The 18,841-nt window shown below is 38.4% G+C and overlaps 1 protein-coding gene across 1 annotated transcript in view; it reads right to left on the bottom strand.

Annotated features, from left to right (window-relative positions):
* LOC108710294 (transient receptor potential cation channel subfamily M member 1-like) overlaps positions 1 to 5,127 on the bottom strand; it is an 80,528-nt gene extending 75,401 nt beyond the window's left edge. The window contains exon 1 of the mRNA XM_041586741.1: positions 4,827 to 5,127. Within this exon, the coding sequence (XP_041442675.1) occupies positions 4,827 to 4,958 (132 nt within the window). The 5' untranslated portion in view covers positions 4,959 to 5,127. The remainder of the gene's footprint in view (positions 1 to 4,826) is intronic.
* Between the last annotated feature and the right edge of the window lie 13,714 nt (positions 5,128 to 18,841).

The following is an 18,841-nucleotide window of genomic DNA, read 5'->3' as shown; positions in this document are numbered from 1 at the left end:
GCACTTCCTCAGAGACCTTGGAGTAGCGGACTCTGGGCAGAGGCACCCGGGTCACAGCATCAAACAAGTAAGTATATTTGGATTTATTATTGGATGATTAAATGTGGTCTGTATTGGTTTTTAGAGCAATGCCTCACTGCCCATTATAAGTCTAACTTCAGTTTCCTTAAAGTCTGATCGTTTGGTTGGCCTAAACCCAGTAATCCCCAACCAGTGGTGCACAAGCAACATGTTGCTCACCAACCCCTTGGCTGTTCTCAGTGACAGGTGCTTATTTTTGAATTCCAGACTTGGAGGCAAACTTTGGTTGCATAAAACCAGGTGTACTGCCAAATAGAGCCTCCTTTAGACTCTACCTTAGCCTGTGGCCTGACATCAGCTATGCCTCTAATCATGTACTCTGTTAACCAGGACCATTAAACCATTAAAAGAAGAAGTGGTGGGAAGGGAGATTTGAACGCTAAAGAGGAAACAGACCCCTTTTTCCTGGGCCCCCATGCGACCATGGGCTGTAGTTACGCCACTGCTGTTAACCAATATGATTCTGAACCTGCCTCCCTGTATTGGCCAGTTACCTTCTAGGTGGGTTTCCAAGTTGACCAACCATCTGCTTGTTGGGCAATTGTGCGGATGCTTTTGTCTACCCAGATTAACATCATAATGTGGATATATATCTATATATATATCTATATATATATATATATATATATATATATATATATATATATATATATATATATATATATATATATGAATGATACCCCAACAATGGGGGGAATTTACTAAAGGGCGAAGTGGCTAAAGCTGGTGAAAATTTGCCAGCGTTACTTCACTATGCCACTTTAACGGATGCTAGCGTAAATTTGCTAGCGAAGGAGATAGACTCTGGCACAACTTCGCACTCTAACGCCAGGCGAATTTTCGCACTGGCGAATGGACGTAACTACGCTAATTCACTAATTTTTTGATTTTACTGAACGTTACCTCTATCACCAGACTTGCCTTCACCACCTCAGACCAGACGAAGTGCAATAGAGTAGATAGGACTTGGTCCAAAAAAATGTAAAACGTTTCTAAGTCCCAAAAAATGCTGGCGTTTTTTCCTATTTAAAGGGTGATAGACTGAAAAAGATCGTAAGTGTTCGGAACCCTGTGCACAACTTCGGATCTTCATGAGTTAGCGATGTCCAGGCGAATTTACGCCTGGTGAAGTGTTGCGTGTATGCAAAGCCAGTGCTGGTGAATTTTTTTCCGGTTAGTGAATTTGCCCCAATGAATCCATGTCTATGATTCAATTCTAAAATCATGGATTGTCTGTGTGTAACATTCCTAGCAGTTTTACAAAGAGTACTCTGAGCACAGCAATAAATCTGCACAGATTTCTAGAAACGTGGTACAATGTACAATGGGCTGCTGTGAGTGCATTGTACATTCTAGGAAGACAGACAAAGCAGTTGGCGAAGTTCACAAAGGCTGTATGTACACCTTTTTAAATTCGTTTCCAATAGTACACCACCCATCCCAAAGTATGCAGGGGCACTATTAGATATCCATTGTCACATAACTTACAAGGAACTCATGTCTGAAATCAGTGTCTGAAGCCAATATCTGATCAGTATCAATGGGTTTATTTACCCATACGTTCAGAGTCAATGACTGTAATCATAGTATAAGCACCCATCTCCCATTTGTTAGAGCAGATGATTTTAATGCAAATAATTTTTTTGTTGGTTGGTTTATTCTAGAAGTACCTGATTTACATAAATCTATAGTAGTCATATGCAGTTCCATGGCCATTCCTGTACCAAACTACTTTTTGTCTATTTTTATCAGTGCCCATGATTTGCTGTCGGTATTGCTGCTTCATGTCCTTATTTTGTGGTAAATTTGTTAAACTGATTTAGGGCACCAGCTGGTCATGGGTTATACAGCAGTCTTTTGACTCATGGACTTTGTAAAAGTCATACAAAAACTACTAAACTGTATTAATGTTAGTAATGTCCTTTCACCAGCTTTGACATGCAATGAGAAGATAATGAAAATGTGGACACCACCATTCATCAGTTGTTGGCAGAACGACCAGGATGCCATCAGAAATGTCCTAGGGTTTGATTGCTGATATTAGAATCCCAGTAGCCAAATCCTGATATAAATATCACATTAGGCCTGAGCCAGATGAAGTGCCAGTACAATTTTCCCCAATAAAAACACTTTGCAGTCATAGTTACTGCCTTGGATATTTCCTGCTTTCTACTATATTATAAGTGTACTTCTCTAGTTTGACCCGCATCCAACCTTAACCTGCAATGGTTGGCCAAATTTCAACCCATATCCACCAAACCAGGTGTCAACCTGTAGGTCACCATGGGTTTTGGGTCAACCCTTACATTACTAGCAGCTACATAATAATTCTTGTAAAGATTCTTATAAAACTGAACTAAGGCATTATCAGTGTATTTTACCTATAATCTACTTTACATGGTATTCACTTAATCCAGAGCCTTTCCATCTTTGAAAATGCTAGCCACACAGTCTAAAGCAAAACTTCCCTAGCCTCCAGCTAAGTGATAGGCTTGTATATTATTATTTAATTCTGTTTATGTTTATGCCTCTACTGCTTCATTTATCAACTGTTCTTTTTGATATCGTGTGCTGTTTTTCCCTGATGCCTGTTATAGACTTCAAATGCAGTTTATTGATCATGAGATGATACAGACGAAAAGCAAAAACCAGAAAACTGAGTTGGAAAACATGTTTGCAGCTTTAGCCGCAGCATCAAAGGCAAAAGTGATAAGATACTGTCAAAGGCAATTTCAGAAAAAATAATGAAAGAAAAATTTGGGAATATAACGCAGCATTAAAATGAATAGTTTTTTTCTTTGAGTTATTGGAATAAATTGTGAGCTACATCCTCTTTAGTCAGTAAGATAAGTAAATATTCTGTATTAAAAGACTCAACACTTTCAAGAAATGCCTGACAATATGACATTTAACACTTTCGCTAAAACTAGTTATAGTAGGGCTGGTTGCACATTAACTCTAAGCAGTGTCTGGCTGAGATGTCAGGGGTCCATGTGGGAATGGAAATCCATTATCCATAAAGCTCAGAATTACAGGAAAACCATCTCCCATAGAGAGAGCAAATAATTCTAATTTTCAAAAACAATTTCCTTTTTTTCTAATAATAATATACATATAACAGTCACCTCTTTGCATCACTGATTTAGAATATGAATAACTGACTCCCAGATATCACACAAATAAGAAGATTTACTAATGTAGATGTAATTTTGCACTTGTGTAGCATTAGAATAGGCCTCCTTGGGTTATTTCTACTGGTGCAAATATGTTATAATGGACGTGTGACTACTGGAATATATTTGAGAAAATTAATGAAGGCCCTAATGTGTATGACCAGACATTTAAAAAATGTCCAAAAATCTCGGCTCAACTTCTGAAATACAAAGATATAAAGTGATTGCTAGGTTCTGTACAGTCATGGTAAAAAAATTACCATGGCCATTAGTAGTGAGAGAGAGAGAGACACATCTCATAATGATTATTCTTGGTCCCATTACATACAAAGGGAAGCTTCCCTTTATTTAAGGGGGTTTAATACAAGTTGCTACTATATAAACACAATATAAAAGCAATACAGTGCAATTAAGTCATTGTTTACTGCATTAGTTGTTTCTCAGGGAAATGCATTTCCTCTGTATCAAACTTCCTGCAGAACAGGAAGCTGCTCATTTTAAGGCTACTTTAAATCATTCAGAGACATACGGATAAGAGACAGCTCCCAATGAACTAGTAAAAAAACAGCAGAACAAAAAAAAATAGTTTTTTGTACAAATGTTGAGATCTGTTTTCTCAACAGACATGGATTCCATCCATCTTAAATTCTGTAAAGGTTCAAATACAGGTTGCTGCGATTTATCGCGTTTCGCCGTGGTCCAATAAATTTGCATAACTGCAGAGAAAATTCGGTGTTGAAAAATTCGCTGCGTGTATCAGAACAATCACGCATAAAAATTGATGCGCGTCAAAATTATTCGGACGTCCATTCACTTTAACGCATTTGGACAAAATAGGCGTGCATATACAAATTGTCGCGGGCATCGAAATCGATGCGCATCAAAATAATTTTTATGACCATTGCATTCAATGCGTTTCGCAAATTTTATGCCGTTTCGCAAATTTCGTTGGACATATTCTCCCATCACTACTTATGATCAACATATGCTTCATAGTCTTTTTATGCCATACTGTAGTCATTTGTTTAGGATTAAGTTCTTGTAAAAAGCAAAATAAAAGTAGTAACAGTTTATTCTGTGTAGTACGTCCATCATGTTGGCATGCCCCTGCAGCTGACATTACACTTTCCAATAACAGATCCAGTACCTATACTGAACAATACTGGACTTCTAGAATTAATGTTCAGTCTATCCATGAAACTATACAAAAAGAGCTTCATGTCTAATGACATAATAGTCATTCATGATTAAATGCAAATTGCCTTTTTTATATACACATACTCATTAACTTGAGTTTTTCCTGCTTTTACTTTCACATTGTTTTGTATTCTGTACCATTAGTAAAAGTAAAGGGAAAGATAATCTTTGCATGAGCATTCTCTGGATAATATCTTAAATCATGGAATTATAATTATCTTGTCATATTTATTTGTCTTTAACTTTACCCATTTTAATCTCAGAAAGCAATTGACATGTATAAAAAGCTATTGTTTAGTTATACTGAATTTTAAAAATATGGAGTTAAAAAGACAAGGCAGAGAAAATCATCCCAACTTGCAGTCTCTTACATACCTTCTGGGATCCAGACGAAGAGCCCTTTAGAGATGTGCGTTTGAAGGACCCGCTCATCCTTCTTAAGGAACCTGACAACTTTCCACCTCTACCTCCAGTTGCACGCTTGCCCCCTTGCCCTTTCCCCTCCATAATGATATATTTAGCAGCTCAGGAACTTTATATGCATTCATTTACTGAAGTCACAGCTCATAGTTCAGCTGGCCAACAGTAAGAAAATGAACCTAGGGAAGCAGACATCTCTTCTCAGTGGTAACATAAAAGTTCCAGAATATAGAAGCTTCTGTAGACATAGCTTGGAGACATAAGCAGAAATGAGCAACACATGGGTACAGGCTGCTGCCTTCCCATCCCCCTTTTCTACAGCCTCTATAATCAGGCTTAATGCACGCAGCTCTAGCAATGGTTTTTAATGGATGGAGATTTAATAAATGGTGATTGAAGGTAAATCTACTTTACGTAGCATCAGCACAAAACAAAGTTATGTTTTCCCTTTTTCTACATTGAGCGGCATAAGTCCATTGAGCGGCATAAGTCAGATGGAAGTGATGCTAGGATCCCTGGAAGAAGAGCAGATGGTCCCCAGAGCAGAAGATACTGTAGAAGCTATAATGTGAAATGTGAGTAGCAGCTTGCAGGAAAAAAATGTCCACAGCAGATCAGCTGGGAAAGGCAAGATAAAGATCAGAAAAAGCAGAGGGTTTAACTTTATACTCATCACAACCAATCAGTAAGAGAAAGGAGTTCACAAACATCATATCTCCACATTGTATTTAATGCAGCCAAGCAAAACGCAAAATTCAAATGAAAAGTTCAAAAAGATTTTTTACAGCGAGAACATTAGTTTCATTAAACACTTACTTATATATGAGGACATTAAAAGTAACTCTGGGGTTCTATGACTTGTATAGAAGCACTGATCTGATGGGGGCTGGGGCAAGCTTTCGCAGCAGCCGGGGTGGTGGGCCTTTAGGATATGGTTTCCAGTGGACCTCAGATACCATTGTCCACTCTGCTGCTTATAATCTAAGATCCTTATCACATTAACTCACACTATGGTCAGTTTTATCAGAAGCTAATTAAACTTCCTGTATGCTTTTGGAGTGTGGGAGGATACCCAGATGAAACCCACACAGACAGGTGGAGAACATAAAAACTCCTCTGTATAAAGTGTCTAAACTGAAAACAGGACCCCATTGCTGCAAGGCAGATGTTCTACCATTTTTTTTTACATTTTAAGTTAAAGCTTTATTCAAGGTGGGAAAGTAACCTCAAGTCAGCTAGGGGGAAAAGTGCCCCAGTAGCTGAAAAGCTGACAGGGCAGAATTTTAGACCACTGCACTTCAATGCATGCACAATCCTCAGGATTTCTCCTTTGAATTTTATTTTCAAGAGAAAATCCAGAAAATGGAGACATCCTATATTTGGAAGTCAGTTGATGGTGGTAAAAGCTTTTTTTTTTTTTTGCAAAACAAAGTTTATATAATTTGCAAGGCAGGAAAATGTATCCTGCCAGCAAACACCAATACTGAATCTCCCATTTATTTCTTATAGTACACAAGGAATATTTCCATCTGTTGGGCTATTATATTAAATTATCATTAACATGCACCTCCTTATAAGCTCTTTTTGGAATGAGTAGCGTGCCATGAGTCAGGATCAGTCTTGCATTATTTGGATAATTTTTTTGTTGTTGACCCTTATCAAGTGATCTTTTTCCTTCCCTCCTTAATACTAGATACACCAGAAATAAATTATAAGGCACTTTGACCCATCAATCTACTACTCATTTACTTTACACCTGTGCAGTATGCAAAATGCAATGTTTGTTTACCCACAATGCAGTGTGCATTTTGATGTATCTGATTTAAAGGTGGACTGGGTAATTTCAGAGTCTGGGATATCTTTTTATCTATCTATCTATCTATCTATCTATCTATCTATCTATCTATCTATCTATCTATCTATCTATCTATCTATCTATCTACCCCTCAGCACTCGGCTGCCTGCACCAGAAGAGGGCTCCTGGTTGTGTAGTGCGCATGCATGTAATCAGCTTATGACAAAGGTGCCTCTCAATCCGACGTCACGTACATGCACATACCATGCAAGTTGCAGCATTCACTTATATATTGTGTGCCCAAACATGGCCAAATGCACGGGAGCTCCCACCCAGTGCGGGCAGCCTACCACTTGTGGGGGCAATTTTTAGAGAGTGTGGGAGACTATTTAAGGTGGCAGGTGGCCTGAGGATAAATTAGACTACAATAGCAGAGAAGTCACAGATGGCTCCAGTGTAATCTGACATGTTAATAATAATGAGCACATTTTCTTAATTTTTCTTTCAGGAAACAACTCTTGTTGGCAAAGTCAAATAGGTGACTGTTTACAGCAAACTGAAGTCTAAATGGAGGCACAGTGACAGCGTGAATACTAACTGGATCAGTGAGCAGAATATTAGTAGCAGGCCAGGTCAGGACAAAAGACAGTCCAGTAATAAGCACTCACGGGGGCAGGTGAGAACAGGCTCATAGGCCACAGGGTCCTTGCACCTGCCCTCGCAAGTGCTCCCCTGCAAGCGCATGCCTGAATGCATGCTAGAATGCATGCTGGGTGAGAAACAGGATCCAAAAGCCATAAATAAGGGTCAGAAACATAATGAAGGAACACAAGATACACCAAGACATAGAAGATGAGACTTAATTACTCAATAACCAAGCAAAGAAGCTGGGCCAGATCGATCTGCTAAGTGCTAAAAAAAAAGTCTGATTCCCTGAAGATGAAATGGCATCACCCTCCAATGTGTAATGCATTGCATTACTGCGATGGACGAAATTCAGAGTCATGAAAAGTACTCAGTGTCATGGATACTTTAGATACTGTTTATGCACAAATATATTCTGTATATAATGAGCGCAACGTCTTTCTGAATAGAAGACAACTACAGACTCACTTTCATAATTAATGCCTTTTTCTAATATCTCTGCATCTTTTAAGACACAAGAGTTGCTTTAAACTATCAGCAGAGGGAGCCAGTAACACACTTACAGATAAATCTGTCGAAGAACAAAGACATTTCCTGTCAATAGACCTGTAACTATAAATTGAACAAAGCAACACATATCACTGTTATCCCCCATGAAATAAACATAATATTGAAATTAACATTTAGTATCCTGCATGGCCAAAAGTACCCAGACATGGAAATACCACCAATCCAGTTTACAGATGATGCAATATTGTTTTAAGAATGCATTGGAAAACATATATTTCTTAATGTTATATCACCACACTGGTATATAGAGTTGCTACCTAGCCAGTATTTTATAGGCTTGGAGAAAAAAAATGCTTTATATCAGATCAGATAATTACTGATCAATATTGATCATATAATAACTACACAAATCCATGCATGGTAAGCAAAGGACTGGACCAGGAATAATATACTAATACCACTGGCTTTTGTTGTAAGTGTTGCAATTAATCATGAATGCAAATGTAGATGCAATTTGCTTCACTGCTCAGAATGAGACAGTTTCAAAGATAAGTGTATAGGATAATTACATTTCTGCTGTAAACCAGTGAACAATGAAATAACTTGGGGGTAAGCGAAGGTATGGGATTCATTATCCAGAAGCCCGTTATCTTTCCATAGACTCCATTTTAACAAAATAAATAATATTTTTAAAAACAATTTCCTTTTTCTTTTTTAATAATAAAACAGTACCTTGTACTTGATCCCAAATAAGATATAATTCTTCCCTATTGGAGGCAAACAATCTTATTGGGTTTACTTCATGTCTAAAATAATTTTAGTAGACAATGTTTGGAGGGGTGCTTGGGTCAGTAGGTAATGCTGGAGAGTTGTTAGAAGATTTCTTCTGGGTGGTGCTCCTGTTCCCTGACCCAGCAGGTGAAGTAAACCATGACAACCAATGAGATGCTTTAAAATAGGTAACTAGTAAATACTACTTGCTGATTGGTTGCTGTGTCTAGACCTGTTGCAAACTTTGCACCTTTTATTACATTACCAAGACCTTTATTTTGTTGTGTTTGATATGTGTGTGCTACAGTTTATAGTTAAAGTTTGTTGAGCGTGGGGCTGATTTACACTGTTGCCTAATATGGTTTTATGATGCATTATCAACAAAATTGGACTTTTTAATATGACCCTAATGCTGCCTGGTGCTCCATGATTTGGATACCATAGTTAAAGTTCATCCCAGCAAAAACACATAACTTTGACAATATGCTCACTATGTGCTTTATCCTATCATTGCCAGAGCTACTAAACATACTAAAGCCTTGCTTACAAGATAACTGGACAATTGGATTTACCCTGAGTACCCTAATGGCATACAGTATATGTAGAAAGTAACCTGCACGACGTAACATTGCCCACTGTTTGGTGTTTTAACAACTTTGTCCTTAGGTGACCAGATTTGTATTTGCGATTTAATGTATTACAGATCCGCAGCACCATCTACTGTAGGCTTTTAGAAAATGTATATTGGTGGAAGGATCAGTATCTTTCCAGATCTGTCCAGAGAATTATGCTTGAAGCTTCACCCTATTATTTTACCATGCTGTACATCAATATTAATAATAATAATGATAATAATAATAATATACATTGTTTGGTTAAGTATTGCACCCAACTCCTCTCGGCACACATCATGGGTCATAAATATACAGTATATCTCAATGGGAGGGGAATAAAAGTTTGTTACAATTCACAGAGGGGAGTTTTCCAATCACTTGCACAAGATTTTCTGAGCAGCAAATATGAACTATTCTCAATATTTAATTAATATGCTTCTAAGAATCCTATACACAAAGCTGTGGAATTCCCTGCTGATTACTATGCCCTAGTGTTTCTGTGCTGTTTATATTCCCAGTTTTAAGAATTCCAATGAACTCTATAAACACAATAGCGTTAATTTACAAACACGCTGTGCAAAGGCACCTATAGATGCTGGGGAACCTTGGAGCTACTGCCACCCAGAAAGGGATGGTAATTCCAGGCTTCCCATAGTGCATTTCAATTGCGTTAATAAGCACAGCAGACATGTCCTAAAAGAATCAAACATCATTTCACCCCAAGCCCCAGAAGTGATACAATCCCAATTCTGAAAATGTTACCTGAAAATTGCATCTGATTTGCTACCACATGTTTTGAAGCACCAAGTGCAACTGCAGTGGGTGCAGCTTCAAACGCGGCTGCAGTTATGCTGGAATTCCACTGAATTGAAGGTAAAAAACATGACAATTTGCATTTGAAACTGCACTTGCGTCATAAATGATCAACTGACCATTAATGTCTGCTGGACAAAACTGTTGAAGCCCAGCTATCACGACGTATGGGGAAAGCTGCCTAAGGGCCCAATTTATTGAGCTGTGGTTTTTTTTTTACGATCGTGCTTTATGATGGCAAAAATCCTAAAAAGTTATCAGAAAAAAAGTGTGACTTTTCAGGATTTATTATGTGACAAAACTGTGACAAAACATTGCATGCAAAAATACTCCAGCTATGGCACATGTCCCTTTCACAAATGAAAGATCTTGCTTTGATTTGAAAAAGTTGTTGCTTTTGTGACTTTTCTGTGCCTTTTCCCGTTCGTACTTTTTTTATTTGAATTTTAAATACATAACATTCCTTTTAGAAAAAAAGTAGGGCTCATTTATTAACACTGGGCAAATTTGCCTGTGGGCAGTAATCCATAGCAACCAATCAATTTCTAGGTTTTTTCAGGCAGCTGCAGGTAGAACAATGAATGCAACAATTTGATTGGTGGCCATGGGTAACTGCCCACGGGCAAATTTGCCCAGTGTTGATAAATCAACCAGTGTTCAGTTGTGGTTTCAAAAACCTCTAAAGCCACTAAAATCCGTCCTTTTCTAAATAGGCCTCCATGTGCTGGATTTTAAAATACATTTCCGCACTGAACATTTCACAAATGTGTCAATTTAAGAAAAACTCATCCAGAATTATTACAATACTAATATGAAGTACACATAACAGTATGTTGTAGCATATAATTATTAATGCATTGCTGATATTAAAATAATAGAACATTCATTCTGAGAAAGGTGTCATCGCTTGTATTTGTAAGTCAGTTTAGCATCTAACATTAATCTCTGATGAAAAGCTACTAGAGTCCCACAGAGCAGCTCTGCTTGGCAATGCTAACAAACAACATCAATGGCACTTATCTGTGCGGGGTGTAGGCACTGCTCCCACCTCCTGCTTTCCTCTCCCATATTGGAAAGATCAGAGCCCTGATTATATGTTTGCCTGTCTTCATCTGGGTTATACCTGCTCGCTTTTATTACATTCCCCTTCAAGATACCCTTTATTTAGATAAGCCATATGGCAGGACAGCTTAGAGTGTGTATTTTAGTCATAATGGTATAGAATTATCAGTTCCTGTATGAAGCAGAGTAGGAAACGGATAAACATGACCGTGAAGCCTTTCAGAATAAGCAGGTGGTTAATGTACATAGTGTTAGTAGTAACTAATGCAAAGACAATAATGGAGACCAGAGTTCACTTTCTCATGAGATCTAGTTGAGCACTTTCCCCTGGAATATACCAAGGAATGTTGCAGCCATTTGATATTCCCTGAAACAATTATAGCATTAAACAGACACATGTACACATATCCTGTATATGGATGAATGCCGGTTATGTACATGGTAGATAAATGGATTTCTGTGGGGCAGTGTGTGTCTAATAGCAATCAATGTCAGTCACTGGAAATTCTGTATGACAGAGGCTTATAACAACTTGGCCCTTATGATGGTGCATCTTTAGGAAGCAATACAAAGGAGATAATAAATAGTCATATAGCAATCGTTACATATAAAGAAGACCTGTTGCAGGATTGAAGCTAACTGAATCAAAACCACTGGTGGAACTTACTTAATAACATGTAATTACAACCACATTCTTGTAGAAATGCATCCAAATCGGTTGGAGCTTGACCTTTGTGAAAGATTTCCTATACATAATAAAGAGCCCACGGCTATTTTAACACTGTGCCTTGCTAGCTTTTTCCATCAATTCCAACAACAATTTAAAATAAGTTAATTAAAAAGCAGGAATTAATCCATATTATGGATTGCATTAGCTCTGGCATCATGACTTGAGTGATAACTTTTGGATAGAGAAACTTCATCCAATCATAAACCTGCGCTGTGTGCTCTCATGTTTGCACTGTGCGATGGTGCCAACATGGTTTAACATCATATTTCATAATGTAATTGGAAAATAAAATCAAATAAGCAAATCTTATCTGATGGTATACTTTCTTCCCTTTGGCTCCCAGAAACAATTGACCCTATATGGTGTACAAAGGAGGCCCATTAATACTTTGTCTGCATTAAGTGTTACTGTCTGAGTGCAGGTAAATTACAAATTAAAATCACTGGTAACATTAGCCAAAAACAATCTTGCCTTAAGACAAACAGAGCATCCTTCACCAAGCACCAGATACAATGACACAGCATTTTGCCTCTAGCATAAGCAAAATATTGGCACATTCTATGGCAACAAACGAGGTGTTGGGTGGGAATTAGCATTTCTTCCCCTCCCAGTACCCTTCCCCAGGCACCAGAACATTTTGTTTTATGAATACATTGATCAATTATTTTCACATTATTGTTGCTGTAGAGAACAACAGGGAACCACATTAATGAGAACAGGTCTAGCTTTTACAGTGTCTCTTACATACTCACCTTTTCATGGTTTCTATAATCACATGCAAAACATGGACCTATAGCGAGCTACAATGTACTTGGGATGTGCTTTGATCATGAGAAGGCTTTACATATATAGCTATTATGCACCACATTGACTTGAGTGGGAATTTAATTTGACTTATTACTGCTCATTTCCATGTGCATAAAACAGTTAAAACAATTAAAAAGCAATTCTTTTTTTCTAATTTTTATAATACAGTACAAGTACAAAATAGAAACAGGGCGCTGACTCCCCCAGGGTGCAGCTAATAACATTCAGATTGTTGAATGGGCTATCTTACAGGCTTGTGATTGGGTTGATAGGATAAATACAATTACTTGCCATCTCCCATTATAACATCTCTGCTGGGTGGAGCCAGGGCCAGGCTGGTCGACCCAATGGACTGGGCAACTTTTCATTCACTTGAACAATTTAATGTTCTGCATAAAGCAGGTTTGCTCCCCGTGCACCCAGAGAAAAGTCTTCAGATAATAAGGTCACTCAACATTAGGGGTCTCATACAGTTAAACTGGCTACACATGCTTATTTGATATCCTAGAAGTTCTACAGGTTGACTGACATGAAAATGTTTCCATATATCTATAATCTTATTAAACAGGAAAGGGGGAAATGATCAAATTCTGGATCACAAAGGGGCTTGAAAACATCAGCCTTGGAAGTGCCAAAAGGAACATGAAATTCCAATTCTATTGTTACACTGTTTTACTGTGAATGGGAAACAACTAATTAAATTTGTAGCAGATATATTGCACGGTTTTTGGTGAAGAGCTATAAAAGAACATTTGAAGGTTGTTTTGGGTGGATGTTTCAAGAATTCATCTGGATGATGTCCATATGGCAATCTATCAGCTATTAACCCACAGTGATCTATAAATAATATTGTAATAATTTGCATGAAAACATTTTTGAGAATGTTAGCAGCTACATTTCTTTCAATCCTGTATTTATTATATATTAACAAAATGCTTTACCTGCACATTTGTGGACATTTGTATAACAATGCTCAAAATGGGCGTATTATTCAACCAAAGAACCTTTTTTTACAGTGATTAAACAAAGCAGTACTTATTCACATAAGGATTTAGTCTTAAAAGTACTTTGAATAATAATTCACCTTGTCAGACATAGGGGCAACAACATATCCTTGGGATATGATAGTTCTATCCAGACAGAAGATCCATGATGAGAGAGATGATGGTATAAGCCATTGATTCCTGGATGGATGTTAAACTCTGGAATTGAACAGTATCCTATCCTATATGTGCTATTGTTCTAAGAAAAGCCGATTCGTAATTCCATCAGCTAAGCCTCAGTGCAGCTAAAGACTACAACAGGATTTATTATTCTTACAGAGTCTTCTAAATTCACTTAGGTGACAGCACTGAATGGCAGTCATATAACAGGGATTAAGGCAGATATTAAAATGTTAAACAGTCACTTACTTTTTTCGTTGTGAAAATGTTGAAGTCTAGGCATTTATAAAAGATAACTATATTATGTAGTTTATTTAATCAGGATGGACTTTTGCTGTTGTCATTTGTTATCCCATGCATACATGGATACATGCATAGCAAAGTCTTCTGTTCTTTACAGTGACACTGGCTAGACTTTGCATGCAACTTCCTATAGGGAGGGTATAATGCAGCTGACTTGTATATGCCAAGCACCACTCTTTCTGTGCACACTTCCTAGATACATATAGTAATAACATTAATAGGTCTTAAAACTACTGAAAACTCATTATCTAAAGTTTTTGTGTGTGTGATCCAATTAAGTTTGGCTAAGAGCAAGTAAAGGGAAGTCATTCATACTGAGACAAAACTGCAGTTGCAAGTGACGAATTATCATGATTCAAATGGAATCAAGATCAGAAAGAATCAGCTGGCTTGTTTCCCCCGATTGTTTTACAGCAGGGATTTCACCAAGAAACCCCCAGGCAGTTGGCCGCAAAGACACAAACATTCCCTTGTGCTTCAATGAAGCAAAATATTTGTGTGGGTGAGCACCAAAAACGAATAATCAAGAAATCGAAAAAATGCACCTATTTAACGCTGGTTAACTAAATGTATTTGCAGTTTGTAACTGTCTATTTACAGTCTATGGGGCAAATTTAATAAAGGGCAAAGTGGCTAACGCTTGCGAAAATTCGCCAGTGTCATTTTGTTACTTCGCCGATTTACTTACGGGTGCTGGCGTAAATTCGCTAGCGAAGTGGACCTACAATAGCGCTAATTAGCACCCTTATGCCAGGTGAAGTTGCGATATGGTAAAGGGACGTAACTACGCTAATTCACTAACTTGTGGATTTTACTGAACGTTACCTCTTGCGCCAGACTTGTCTTCGCCACCTCAGACCAGGCGAAGTGCAATAGAGTAGATAGGGATTGCTTCAAAAAAAGCTGAAATTTTTTCTAAGTCCCAAAAAACGCTGGCGTCCTCTACTTTTTTAAGGGTGATAGGCTGAAAAAGATCATACATTTTTTTGGGGGTACCCTCCTTCCCCCCTACATTTCCTAACATATGGCACCTAAACTACACAGTGGGCACATGTATAGGGCTATATAACAACTCTATTTTCTTTTATGAAGCTTTTCCAGGCTTGTGTAGTGTAATGTATTTGCTGCTACATATACATCCATTGTACTTTAACTTGGCGCCGTATGCAAATTAGGCATCGCTAGCGTAATTTCGCTTTGCTTGATGAATTAACGGTAGCGCAGCTTCATTACCTTTTACCTCCCTGGACACAACTTCAGATTATAGTGAATTAGCGGCGCCCTGTCAAAGTGCGGCGAAGCCAATGCTGGGGCAACTTTGAAGTAAATTTTCCCCTACATGAATCTATATCACTGTTTATTTTTTTTTAGAAATATCTGAGCTGCATGCTACTAGTAGTGGAACTACAGCAACCTTTCAGCAAGTCTTTCCCCTCTCTACATGCTCAACATGTAACATACACAGGATCTTCCATGCCCATGAGAGCTTGAATAACTAGGTCCTATAAACCCTCATTGATAATGTTCTGAACTATGTGGTGTGATGTCACTACCTTGGCATTGAGATCTGCCATTTTGAACTATAATGCTATCAGCAAGGCAACTGACACTGCTGAGTTTACTTGCCTGGGATAGATGTTACACATTTCAGAATCTCAGACAGACAAGGTCACATTGTGAAACCCTATCTATATGGATAGCCACATTATAGGATATTGCATGAAATAATCTCTTTATCTGTAACTGATTTCAGGTGGGAATACTTGTGAAAAATCAAAATTTATTCAAAAAAAATCTGACGTTTTGAACACCAACTGTGCTTTTTTTCAAAGTTGACAGTTGACAGTTGACACTCTCTCCTGATGCAGATTCTGTATTTGCTTAGCATCTGTAATCAGGCTGCATCTTGGCTTTATTCTTACCTCTCTAACCGATCATTCACTGTCTCCTATGCTAAAAACACCTCATCTCCAGTTCCACTTAATGTGGGGGTGCCGCAAGGCTCTGTTATGGGTCCACTGTTGTTCTCCCTGTACATTCTGTCTTTGGGAGATCTCATCCGATCATTTGGCTTTAATTATCATCTCTATGCTGATGATACCCAAATAAATTTATCCACCCCTTCATTAATAGCTGAAACTGAGGCGCAAATCTCTAACTGCCTCCTGGCTATCTCAAATTGGATGAACCAGCGCCACCTCAAACTCAATATAACAAAAACATTAACCCTGTCAACTCAGCACGCTGTCTGGGGGATAATCTTTGACTCCTCTCTCTCCTTCTCTGATCACATTAACACCACTGTCAAAACCGGTCACTTTTTCTTACACAATATTGCCAAAATCCGTACTTTTCTTTCACCTGCTACAGCCAAGACGCTCATGCATGCTCTCATCCTATCTAGACTAGACTACTGTAATCTTCTACTAACTGGCCTCCCTAACGCCCATCTCTCCCCCCTACAGTCTGTATTAAACACTGCTGCCAGAATTATCCTCCTCTCATCCAAAAGGGTACAGGACCCTCCCCTGCTGAAGTCTTTATCATGGATTCCTATAAAACAAAGAATAACTTATAAACTCCTTCTCATAACCTTCAAAGCCCTTCATTCCTCTGCACCTAACTACATCTCCTCTCAGAGCAACCGCTTGGTTGTACCCAGGGCTGGAACTAGGGGTAGGCAGAAGAGGCAGCTGCCTAGGGTGCAACAATTGAGGGGCGCTGGGCAGCTACCTCTTCTGCCTACCCCTAGACCTGGCTGCGCTCCTCTAACAGCACTTATGTGTGCCATCGTTGCCGTGCATGCGCACACCAGAGCATGCACTAGCATCTGCGAACGAGCTACAGGGGAAGGAGGGGGTGAGCTGGCCGACTGGGTTGCCTAGGGCGCCCAGCCAGCCTGGCCCGCCTCTGGTTGTACCCCCCACTACTACTGCTGTTTCACATATCAAACCCTTCTCTCTTGCGGCTCCTTACATTTGGAATGCCATTCCTGAATCTCTGCGGAGAGAATCCTCCTTCAGTGTTTTTAAAATGAAACTCAAAGACTACCTCTGGGAGCACCTGGATAACACCTAAAATTGGAACTGGCACTATTACAAACTTAACAAACTGTAACCTACAGCACCCTAATACCCCTCCAAATTGTGTGTGTATGTTACCCTCCCATTTAGACTGTAAGCCCTACGGGGTAGGGTCCTCTAGCCTTTTGTTTCCTTGACACTGAGCACTTAATCGGTATTGTAATTATATTTAATATGTATGTGAATTATATTTCTAATAATGCACTTATTGTAACTTTTTACTTTAATGACCCCTTGTTTGTTACTACTAATTTATTGTTGTGCTGTACAGTGCTTTGCCCTAAAGGAGTGCTATACAAATAAAAATATACATACATACATAGAAGGTTACAGAAAGGATAACCTTGAGAATGAGCATAGTTGGTGTTCGAAACGTTGGATTTTTTTCCATAAATTTAGATTTTTTCACAAGTATTCCTGTTGAGTGCGGTGTTATGTCACTTTATTTACCATACTTACCAGCACCCTGCCTATGACTAAGTGGCCCTGGTAGACACGAAACGCATCAAGCTTTGGTTCTTAATTATGGAGAATAAAATGTAAGCTTTTTAACCTTTTATAGTCTGACTCATGCTCCTCTACTTTGTGGGTCCAGGCTTGTGCCAACCTCTTCTGATGTTACCAACACCCAGGCAAGTTGCAATATACTGGGGGCCAGGATGGAAACTACTGATGCAAAGCAGAGAGAGAGGCACCATAAAATGCCTTGGAGGGTCACATTGGTTCCACAAGTCTCCAGCTGGACAGAAGAATCTCTTTGGTAGGTTTTTATCCATTACCTTCTGGAAAAGTGTGGTTAGCTCCTACAGTTGTGTTATGGTCTGATACCTGCTAAGCTTCCATCACAAAAGAATGGCCCCTCTGTGCAGTTCACATTTCTGGGAGCATATAATAAGATGAGCAATTCACTGCTTCTACAGTACCTAGCTATGCCATAAAATATCTCAACAGTATGGCTATCTGTCCTTTACTCATAGCACATGGAGGAGATTTCAGTTAGTCTGCCCAACTCATGACTTTGCATTTGTGTCTGAAAACAAATTGTCATTTTTGGGTAATATAATACTTGTGATTAAAAATCATCCACTTCATTTTTTTAAAAGTATAGTATGTTTGCATAGTTGAAAGTAATAATCTGTTTAATTGTCTCTCACATGGCATAAAGACCCCAGCAGGGAGAAGGTCTTCAACAGCTTTAAATTTCATGAAAAAAGTAATTGTATGAAAAGGAGTACAATTAGTAACATAAAAATGCCTGCACTTAGAAGAAATTAAACAGAACAATTATATTTTGGGGCAATAGCATTCCATTAAAATACATAATTGACAAATAGCTTTACAACATGCAGCCTGGCAACAGAGCAGCAAAAAGTTCCAAGATCACCCACTTGACACATATGCCATCACACATGTTGCTTAAAAGTGGATATATCTATGCTTTATATAATGAATATTTTTGTAGTTAATGACAAACTGACATTTTAGTGCAGCTATTGTAAAGAATAATTAACAATATATTGCATGGTATGACATCTAAAAAGTCATTTCAGCACCACCTTCTTTATACTTCACACATATAAAGGCTCATTTACGAAAGTGGTCACACAACTTTTGTTGCAGTCAACGTACATATTGTCACTATTCATTAAAGGTACTTGTGCTGCTCCTTGCATT

This window comes from Xenopus laevis, chromosome 3L (assembly GCF_017654675.1).
Source record: "Xenopus laevis strain J_2021 chromosome 3L, Xenopus_laevis_v10.1, whole genome shotgun sequence".
Taxonomy (NCBI): Eukaryota; Metazoa; Chordata; class Amphibia; order Anura; family Pipidae; genus Xenopus; species Xenopus laevis.
This window is presented reverse-complemented; position numbering and strand designations above follow the sequence as displayed.